The 11482-nt window shown below is 30.8% G+C and overlaps 1 protein-coding gene across 3 annotated transcripts; it reads right to left on the bottom strand.

The window, feature by feature from the left end:
• Positions 1-3540: 3540 nt before the first annotated feature.
• On the bottom strand, positions 3541-6242 carry LOC141724061 (ras-related protein Rab7-like). 3 transcript variants are annotated; one of them, XR_012576462.1, is made up of 7 exons: positions 6128-6242; positions 6022-6048; positions 5296-5395; positions 4839-4919; positions 4552-4700; positions 4094-4221; positions 3541-3928 (listed from the first exon to the last, which is right to left on the bottom strand). XR_012576462.1 is itself a non-coding variant. In XM_074526051.1 (6 exons), the coding sequence occupies exons 1-6, from the start codon at positions 6178-6180 to the stop codon at positions 4155-4157; spliced, it is 477 nt and encodes a 158-aa protein (XP_074382152.1). In that variant the 5' UTR covers positions 6181-6242; the 3' UTR covers positions 4005-4154. The 3 variants fall into 3 exon arrangements, 2 of the variants coding, with proteins under 2 accessions (XP_074382152.1, XP_074382154.1); XM_074526051.1 differs by lacking the exon at positions 3541-3928 and having other exon boundaries at positions 4005-4221; XM_074526053.1 differs by lacking the exons at positions 3541-3928; positions 4839-4919 and having other exon boundaries at positions 4005-4221.
• Positions 6243-11482: the final 5240 nt, after the last annotated feature.

Consider the following 11482-nt stretch of genomic DNA (forward strand, 5'->3'; position numbering starts at 1 on the left):
GTGATTTCATAAAGATTTTCATGAAATAAATAATCACCAACAAGACTTCAAGCCTATAAACATATTAAGCCTATAAAGATTTTACCTTTATTCTTCATTGAGGCATGGACATATTAATAAACTTCTTTCAGTGACTTGTACACAAACTTCAAGCCTTCTTCTAATCTTTTGATTCTTTGTATTTGCATTGTCTTCATTTCTTCCTGATTTCTTGTGTAGATGTAGTATTATTTACCTGTCATGTTCTAGTGTTGAGTTATCACGTATACCGTTCATACAGCTACGTAGTCTCACCAACAAAAGAAAATCTTGAGTTCGGTGAGGAGTTCGGGGACTGGAGTAGGGGTGAGTGGACTCCGTTTTTACAGTCAACCACCGCGAACCATGATAAAATCGGTTGTGTCGCACTTTATATCTTTACCGCTATATCTTTTTGCACTCGGCTTACTTGTTCACAAGTAACGAATTTTTAAATGGTAAAGAAAATTTGAAAACACCAAACTCTAAAATTTAAAAAGGTTATAAGTTATTCAACCCCCTTTTAGTTTATTAACCCCTATTTTGGTACTAACAAAATAAAATACCGGAGTGAAACTCTGATACTTTTTTAAAAACTAATATCGGTATTTTTTTGTTAAGAAATAAACTAAATTTACATTGAACTTTTAAGTTGTATGAAGAACGTTATATGAACATTATTAAATTTTTATCTTAATGTGATTTAAATGTGTTAGACATAAATGATATTAAAATACAATACGAAGTGGGGATGTATTATTTTCTTTTAATTTATTTTATTGTAAATATTTCGTCGAACCTACTTAAAATATAATTTTTTTTATCAGGAACCTACTTTAAAAAAATCTTATATTTTTAAAAATATATTACTCGCCAAATATTAGTGCATAAAAATCATCTATAATAAAAAATCTCAAATTTAGTCCGGCATTTTAAAAATATAATTAAGTTTAATTATTTGTAAACAATAATTTAATTGATAAAAATGTCAATATATGTAAGAGTCTTTTTTATGCATAAAAAATAATCGTCGATCCATAAAAGTGCAAAAACAAAATTAAAAAGTGAATTCATTAATGCCAGTTGGAACTTTTTAACGAAATGCAATCATTTGTTATAAAATTAATAGTTTAGTCACTAAAATGACAATATTTTTATGCATAATAATAATAATTGAGGTAATTCAACTATAAGTTTTCCGAAATTTATACTATATATAGACGAAATATTAAAAATTTGGTAGTCGGTCGGTCGGTCGGTCGGTCGGTCGGTCGGTACTTGCGAAAATTACTTAACTGCCTTTATTAACTAATTTAATATTAAACTAATCAAAATTGAAACCGACTTCTACTCCTCCTATTAATTTATTCGATTTATAGCATGGCTAATCTCCCTACGAGAACTATAAGTACTTTCATTCCGTAAAACCTATATAATCTAAAGACCAGTAGAAATTAACATCTAGAAACAAATCTTTAATTCCAAACACGCCTTTATTGGTACTATTATGTAATACCCTCGATATTTACAATAAATAAATAATACTTGAATCCCGTACAAAAACTACCTTTTTAAATTTTATTTCAGTGATAATCGAGAAAAATTTATTTATTCTAACTAAAATAGATCATTAAAACCTATTTAACTAGTATGGTCTATAACCAAAGTAAACATCTTCGTTATCGTATTAAAATCAAACCCCGTAAAAAATATTGTTTTAAACTTATTTTAATGATAAATAAGAAAATTTTAACAATTCTAATTAAACTACCTTATTATAACCTATTTAATTGATTTGGACTAAAACAAAAGTTAATATTTGTACTATTTTATTAAATCAATATATACTATATGAACGGTATAATAGACTACACGGGGTAGAAATAATTGATGTATATTATGACTCTAGTCAAAAAGGACCAAAACATAATTAAAATCACACCAAAGATAATCAGTTGGTCGGTATAATCAAGAAATTATATAATTTGAACATAATAAATTAATTTTTATTTTGATCCTAATACGTATATAAAGCAATTATATTTTTCAAATAAAACTCATTACTTTTTTAATTTTTTCAATTAAAATACCTTTTTTTGAAAAATATCACGACGATTCAATTTAATAAAATAAAATAAATTATTATATTTACTAATAAAAAACCTCTTAAAAATAGTATATGACTAAACATAATTCATATACTATTGATTTGAACTAAAACTTAAATTTTATTTAAAACAAAATCATTTTTTGTAAAAAACCATACAAAAATCAATAAAACTATATCGTTCAATCTTTAACATTGTCTTTTTTAAATACCTTTATCATGAAATCATACCGTTTAAAATTTTTAAATAACAAATTTAAGGAGTCAATTTAAATAATTAAAAACAAAATTGAATTATAAAAAAATGCCCGTGCATAGCACGAGTTTTAAACTAGTCTATTTATACTATTATATTAAAGATGAAACAATGAATGTTTGGTTGGTAGTCGGTCTGGTCACCGTATTTATAGTAATATTGAAAATAAAACACTCTCATAAATAGATAAATATTCATTAAAGAATTATAATATGTCTAATGATTTTTGTTAAAATAAAATAATATATAAAATTCACCCGGACGGGCTAAACAAAATTATACTATTGATCCAATTCTAAATTAAATTAAAAAAAATATATAGTTAGTTGGATTTGAAGAATCAAGTTAAAATAAAATAATAAATATTATTGATCTTGCTAAAAATATTATATTATTGGACCAGACCATAACAAAATAAAAATTTAAAAGAAAATTCTCGGAATCGATATAATGTCATCAAACTAAAACAAAATAATACATATTATCCATTCGGTCTATAATAAAACAATAATCACCCATGCTAAAATAAAATAAACAAAATAGTAAGTATAATTAGTTGCATTTGGTTGATATAACAAGCCTCCAAGATATGACAATTAAAATTTTACCATTGATTCGAGTTTAAACATTTTAAACTAACATAAATCTGAATATAATTAGTTGGATTTGGTTGGTTATTGATCTCAGCTAAAATTTACCTTTTAATTAAATATAATCATCTTTCGTTAACACACCTATAAATATCAATAAAAATATAAATACAATCATTACATTATTTTTTAAAACTGTAGTATCACTAACTTATACACCTATGTATATATTAATAAGTATTATCAAATCATATTATAAAAATTTCTAATAAACTGTGAAGCACGGGTGCGGGGATTCGTGGTGCGAGGATACGGAAATTCGACAAATTTTAAAAAATGGGGATCGGGTGCCGGTGATGCGGCAATTTAAAATTAAAATAATATATATATTATATATGTAATTAATTAAGAAATTCATTACCATCAATTTTCACTATTAAATCTGTTAATTTTTTTTATAAAAGAATTAAAATTTGTTCTTATAGATAAGAATTAACCATTTAAAATTGAGAAGATAAAGTTAAAAATCAAATCCAAAATGCAAAATCAAAGTACAGGTCCTCACATATACTTACATATACAAAACGAAGTCGTTTAGATCTACTAAGTTTGAACACCTCAGACAGACATGCAATACTTACATAATGATAGGATATATCGATTACCAAACAAGTAGCCTAGCAACAAATCGATTGAATAATAACCAATCTTCCAAAATCTGCTGCTATAGAACCGGAATCGAGGTACCAAACCTTCTCGTCTCTCTCTCTCTCTAGTTTGAATCAAAGCTGGTTTTCATTGTTTTATCATGACTGAAAAATGACCAAAATTATCCCAACCACACCCCCTCTCCAGCAATAACCCGAATCCCGAGCAAGTAATACGCGGATACGCCGGGTGGCGCACCCCGTGCGTATGACGCCGCACCCCTGCAACACCCGGTGCGCAGTGCAATACCTAAGTACCGCACCCCTGCTTTCTAGTTAATAAATAAATTTGATAACTTAAAATTTTTACTTTAAATTAAATTCAAAAAATTATGTAATATTTAAAATAATCTGCACGGTTTTAGGCTAGTACATGGTACATGTAGTTATTATTATATTACAAATTGGTACTAACATTTAAATTATTGTATGTTCTCTAAGCACAAGCTGCAGTACACCTCAAAACTCTAATTACTCTAGCATGAACAACGTCCTCCTTGTTCCTCTATTTCTGAAACAGCTGTTGGGATGCTTTGAAAATAACTGTACACAAAAATTTCAACAAACATATCACATAGCTGATCAGGATTGAATCTTTAGACATAACATGAAACTCTCTCATTGAAAACACTTGCTTTGGAAACATAAAAGGTAAGACCTTACAAATCAAAATGAAGGGAAAATTACACTGCGGGTATACAATAAAAAAAAGTTATGAAATGGTTCCATTTCCATGAGCAGTCCAAACATGCAGATTGCGGTCTTAACATATTGCATGTTAACAATAAAACATAAACATTCGTCTGAAACCCAAATTAGATTCAAGCTCCCTTATTGTAGACTAGCATCAACTAATATTCTACAAATACTTACATGTCTTGGTCATGGTGCTCGGAGGCAAGTGCAGCTCGTGCAGCGCAAAAGAATGCAGCATCTACATTGTACCCCTCTTTCGCAGACGTCTCAAAGTATGGTATATTTCCTCTGGAAGCACACCAGTCCCTGGCTACCTTTTCCGAAACCTGCACCGATGTTGAGTTTAATTTCGAGCATACGCTGCTACCAAACTTCAGATATATGACTCCTAAATTATTAAGACGGTCCTGTTATTAATGCTGTGAATTTTTTCTAACAAGTCATAGTAAAAAGTAAACTCTCACCCCTCGACTGCTCCCACAATTCATGTCCATTTTGTTCCCTAGCAACACAAATGGAAATAACTCGGGATCGTTTGGATCTGCCTGTATTGTAGTTAATGAAAAATTATTCTGCTATTCTTATATCAAACAATTAATAGCATTGTCATCAGATGAAACAATAATACAAAAACAACTAAGAACCAGTCTAAGGAAATCGCGATGCCAAGTTTGAAGAGTTTCAAATGTTTTGTATATGTTAAAATCATAAACAAGGATGCAGCAATCTGCCCCTCTATAAAACGAGACACCGAGGCTGTGGAACCGTTCTTGCCCTGCCGTATCCCATATCCAATTAAACAGTTCAAATATTAAACATGTCATAGCCCATCATAAAGACTTGGCTAATATGCCTGTTTAACTATATACTAAATTATATTAGTAATTTCGCACTTGGTTGATTTATGCGTAGATCACTCACCTGCAGAGTAACCAATTTATCCTCAATTTGCAGTTCTTTAGTGACAAAATCAGCTCCTATTGTTGCTTTGTATTGTTGATTGAACTTGTTGTACACATATCTGGGAACGGAAGTTAATAATCCAAGTGGAGGAAGGGACGCTAAACACACCTATTACACTTAGTTTTGCCTTGTATAGTCTACAAAATCACGACTACAATAAAAATACAAAGTTGTAGATGTGAAGTCAAATAAGTTACTCCCTCCGTCCCAACCAATTCTTTACGTTTGGTTTGGGCACGGAGGTCAAGAAATATGTATAAATTAGTGTAAAAGAGAAAGAAAAGTGGGTGAAGTGGAGAGACCCGTTGATTTTTAATGTATAAAAGAGAGATAGTGGAGTAAAAATAATGTAAAAAGGAAGAAAAAGTGAGAAAGTGATGGGACCCATTGACTATTTGTGGTAAGTTTTGAAATGTAAAGAATTGGATGGGACATCCCAATAGAAAAGCGTAAAGAAATGGTTGGGATAGAGGAAGTACAAAATATACCAAAAAGTTATGTCAAATGTACAAGACTCCTGCATTAGTAAGATCTAATGAAAGTTTAATGAATGCAATATATGCATGATGTGACATAACATATCACCAAGTAAATGCCAAATTAATTGCGTCAAGCACATTAACACTAATAATTAACAAACATGATAACAGCATACAAATCTAACAAATGCATAAACATGGATACTGATTCATCAAGGAGGTCTTTCCCACTCTGAAATGCATTACAAGAAAGCAACAGTCAAGAAGTTGCTAATAAAAATTAATTTCAATTTATAAGGATTAAAACATACCCGCTATCTCCGAGAACAATGACTTTGAGCAAACTTCTCTGTGGCATCAACATGATCCAATAATAGTTTAAATGTTTGATATATGTATCTTCTGCTGGCTCCTCTTGTAGCTCTGTGTCCTTATTATGGTCATATAAAATTGGTGTGATACTGACAGATATACCTGATACTTTATCTGTCACATAGTACCGGTTTCTTGTGAATCCAACCATATTATGAAGCGTGAAAGTGCAAATTGCAATAATTATCCTGTGATTTCATTACATCATGAAATGGGACAGTACTTTAAAAAGGTTCTGATTCAACGGAAGATGCTAAATCAAGTTTGTTAATACTGTCAAACTCATCAATAATATTTATATATTACTATCTCTTTTTCAATTATATTTTTAACCCTGTTTTCGTCAAAATTTATTTCAACAATTAGCATTTAAAATTGTCAAATTATTATATACAAGTATAATTTAAAATAGGTTGAAAGGTATATGTGTTTACATGACATATGACATTGTTTACATCATGGGAAGATGACAAATAGTACTAAAAGTTGGTTATGGTTACTTTAGTTTGCATGTATCTTCAATGGAGACAATTTTTGAGGTTGTCAAACATGCCCACCTCATTATAAATAATAATTTTTTTATCTATTCTTCATTTATATCATATTTAGCAGTCCAAATTTAATAATTGACATTTCATGTGAGGTGTTAACATGATACCCAAACAAATAATATAAAAGGCTATATATAATACAATGAAAATTAATAATTTAAAAAATGTAAGTATTGGGATTTTTTCATTTAAAGAAGTGCCAGTGTCAAAAATTGACAATTTCTCTTCACACCCCTTAGGCTCCCTTGTGATTCTAATAGAAAGATATCCAATAGTGTCATGCTATACAGAATTCGACACCCTTCTTATCATCCTTATTAAAGTTGTTTTAAGATTTTAATAAATAGCCGATAAAAATGTCATGTCACTTCATATCATTATATCACATGACATTTTGACACCTCATTAGAGATGCTCCCAAGTAGTGGTGGCCATTCATGCGGTCCGTGTGGTCCGGGCTGATTACGGGTCGAGCACGTTAATTTTGGACACTGAACCGGCACGCTAGAGAAACGAGTTGGGCCAGGCTGTGTTAGAGTATGAAAAAAGAAAACAGTATTTGGCACTATGACTCGTGAGCTCAAGGACTTGTGCGAGCGTGCGGACCGAGTCGCGCGGGTTGAACGGGTTGCTTGATTGTTTTCCGATTTTTGGCTACAATTTTAGTTATTTATTACAAATATTTGTTTAATTCATTTTTACCAAATTACTTTTATTTTAAATAAATTTTTAATTATTAGTAACTTTCATTTTTTATTTACTAAATTACTTAATTTCTAATTTTATTATTACAATATAATATAAGTATGTGTATGCTCCCATGTAGATGTCTTGTTAACTTCAAAAATAAAATAACAATTTTCATATTAATATATCTAAACAGTACGAAGGAATTAAAAGAAACAGCAAACTAACTATCATTTCATATGAAACCCGCGAGCCAGTTGGGTTGTGCGGGTCGGTCCGTGCAGTTCCATTTGGCCGTACCGTTCATGTGCGGGCTAGTCCGAATCCGAATATCAACTTTCTAATTCGTAACCGACACTCCTGTTTCAACGAGCTGGCGGATTTGAACCGGTCCGATTCGGACTGAATAAAATCAGATTTTCATACGAGCTGATCCCAAATCTGAGGTTCAAACCCGCATAAATAGTCACCTCTACTCCTAAGTAACATTATCCACTTGCCGCGTATCATATGAAGTTGGCTTGTTCACGGTACCTTTTATAAATAGGACTTCAAGCATACTTTTTCTTTACAAAATATTTTCAAGAAGAATACAATTATAATCAGCACAACGGAGAATCAGGCCTACATATACGAACACATAAATTTTCAATGATGAGACTTCGTGTCCATTTGGATTTGGCTTTCTTATATATGGAAATAAAAATTAATTTTCAGAAAAAAATTACATATAAATATATTTTTTTTGAAAAAATGTAATTCATTTTCAAATTTAAATGAAAAATTTGATATTAATTTTCTATGATAAATAAATTTATCAAAAAATATGTTAATATGAAACTTTGCAAAATAATAAATTGCCTATTACTTATATCTATATTATTATATTAAAGGCGAAACAATAAAAATTTGGTTGTTGATCATTCATCACTCAATCTAGAGCCGTTAAGATCAAATTGACGAGAACCGTTAAATTTAATTTAAAAAATTAATATTATTTAAGTGATATAATGTTCGAATTCTACTAGCAATGTATTAAAATTATAATTTACAATAAAAAGTCATGTATCGAAAATTAAGTTAAACGGGGCCATAATTTCAACACCTCAACAACTCGAAACCATATCACAAACTAGCTTCCTAATCCTATCCGCAAACCAAACCTCCCTAGTAAGCTCCTTTTACCCTTTAATTTACATATAAAATATTTTATATATAGAAAGATATCGATGTATATTTTTTTAAATAATATTTTTGTAAACGGTTCGTGTTAAACCGATCAACCCAATCCAAAACAATACTATTTTATCTGATCCAAATCAAATTTTTTAGAAACGAATATAATTTAATTGAAAAACGATAAACCCAATTTGAATGAGTTGGATATGTGTTTCGATTTTTTTAACCGAATCAACCCAACCCGATTAGAAAATATATATACGTTAATTTGTTACCCCTTTACTAAGTTTACACGCATCTTTGGACTTTGGCCCATCAGAATTAATATTACAATACACAACCCATTTATATCCGATCCTAATTTTGTAGACTACCTTTATAACTTAAACTCAAAACCGCCCGTAAGGGTTTGACTCAGTTGGTTAAAAAAATGATAATTATTTTTTTGGTCAAATGTTTGAATCTCACGGGAGTGGAATTTATGATTTGCATGCTATTGCGTGAGTCCGGGGGTTACCCATTGCACACCGAAGGGTAGCGGATGCAGATTCTCTATAATAAAAAAATTAAACTCCAAACCTTAATCTAGTTATCTCTCTACTAAATAAAAATTTAAACTTTAATACAAAAAATTAAAATTTAAAAGTAAATTGTAAAAGAGAAAATCGGACATGAGATTATTCTCGGATAAATTACCCGAGGTTAGGATATTTTATACAGTAATATTTTAAGGGTAAATTTGTAAATATAAATACGACCTCCCTGTATTAACAAAAATACCCGTATTCTACGTCTCCCAAGACCATCATGAGGGCCAACAATCCTATTATAGAAATATATTTATTTCACTTTAAAATGCGTGTCAAAATATTAAAAAAAGTTGAATAAAACTGAATGGGAATGCGAGTACAAACATGTCTGTAAAGAATAATTTTATTGTTGCCAGGAGCTAGTTTAAAAAAGATTAATCCGACATCGCTGTCCCTTTCTTTAACATTTTATCTCATTTCTTAGAACAAATGATGAGAGGGGTGTTGACCGGACCATCAACATCGCAGCAATTTGAATCGTAAAATGTGATTTAAATTTTTTTGTTGTGCAGGTGACGGGTTAGAATTTTTGCAAATCATGAGTTAGAATTTTCGCAAACCGCGTGATGCGATATGAGTTATGATTTTATGTTTAAATAGTGTGGTCCAAATTGTTAAGTAAACAGTTAAATTCAAAATCTTAAAATGTTAGAGTAAGGATCCAATATTATCTTATATTCTTAATATTTTCTCTCTAAAATCTCAAAATGCCAGAGAAAGTTGTCTGAGTTCGTAAAAGTGGTGATAATTATCATCCTGGTCACGGATTTGAATCTCACAGGAAAAAAATTATGATTATGCCTCCTGAACCGGAGCTTGTCGCTTAAGTGCGGTTTATCTTGGTTCACATGGTTTCCAGCTATTGCGTGAACCCGTGGGGTTTATCCAGTGCGCACCCGAAGGATAGCGGCTGCGGGTTCTCTACGATAAAAAAACATATCTTTCACTCTTAAGATTCCTTCTCAATCATACGATGATTTTCGTACCAATTGATCTGATACCATGCATAATCAATACTAATATAAATATTTAAATCAAATAAATGGGGGTGGAATGACTCGAACCCGAGTCCACTCATAAACAGAACTCTGATATCATGTTAAATAAACAGTCACTTCAAAATCTTAAGATGTCAAAGACCCAACGGAATCTTATACTCTTAACACAAACCGCATTGCGTAGTATATAATACTATAATATAAAATCTATTTATTATATTTATATTATAATTGATGCATATAAATTATATAATTTTATTTACCCACTATTTTAGTAACATGATAATTAATTTACAAAAAATAAAAAGAAGTACGGTGTTAGGATAAGAATATTTGAAATGATGTATTAACTATCAATTTTATAATTTATTATAAGTTTTAGGTTGATATTTAAATCGCGCGAATAACATAAACCGCACATCACCAAATTACATTTATGGGCCGTGATTTATGCAATTTTTCAGTATAAGTACAATCATAATTTAAAAGTTTGATAAATTTAATCAAAGTGCATGTACGACGGATCAATTCTTGATTGTAGGGAAAAAACCTAACGCTGCGCGCCATCCATAGATAAGACATGCTGCATGTCCTTCCGTTATGCCCGCTTTCGGTTATGGGCCCTAAACAGGTCCACATGGGTACCTTGAAGAGATGAGCTCTCACATATGAGCTAGAATTGAGGATTCATGGGAATTGGGCCAACACATGCGAGCTGGGCTCGTGACGTGCGATGTAACACCCCCAAATCCGGGGTCGGGGATCCGGGTTGTCACGAGATCTATTTCCCTTAATAACACCCAATCTTAATACACAATCAACTACTCTGTACTGTGACCCCACAATGAACACACACACCACAAGTTATAGTCTCAGAGATGAATATCCACAAATAATCACAAGTCGTTTTATTCCACAATTATATGTCAATACACATTAAAAGGTTTTCTGGATAAATTTACATTTCTTTGCAATTATTACAATTCATAATATACATAAGTCTGGTACATTATTAGTTTAAAACTTAGCCTATTGGTAATTTCTACCTCAGCTACAGCGGCCTCAACGCTTCCAGAAAGCTGCGGAACGTTTCCTATCCGCTTGCGAATTGGGAGCTTGGTCCTGTTCATCTTATCTATATGATGTTGTGTGATGAAAGAAGAAAGCAAGGGTGAGCAGCAAGCCCACCAAAATAATATGTATAATGATTAACAATATATGAGCCTACTCATAATACTCATGAAAGTCTTGGTCAAAAGAAATGAACCAAGTTTGATATCTTACCGCGA

The sequence above is a fragment of the Apium graveolens genome, chromosome 5 (assembly GCF_009905375.1).
Source record: "Apium graveolens cultivar Ventura chromosome 5, ASM990537v1, whole genome shotgun sequence".
Lineage (NCBI taxonomy): Eukaryota > Viridiplantae > Streptophyta > Magnoliopsida > Apiales > Apiaceae > Apium > Apium graveolens.

What these genes read in the sequence shown, in the direction of transcription:
- LOC141724061 (XM_074526051.1), bottom strand. Translation starts at nt 6,180, where the DNA reads ATGTTGATGCCACAGAGAAGTTTGCTCAAAGTCATTGTTCTCGGAGAT. An exon ending in AAGACCTCCTTGATGAATCA is followed by an intron (nt 5,396 to 6,021) that starts GTATCCATGTTT and finishes TTCCGTTCCCAG; the next exon opens with ATATGTGTACAACAAGTTCA. An exon ending in ATAAATTGGTTACTCTGCAG is followed by an intron (nt 4,920 to 5,295) that starts GTGAGTGATCTA and finishes ACTACAATACAG; the next exon opens with GCAGATCCAAACGATCCCGA.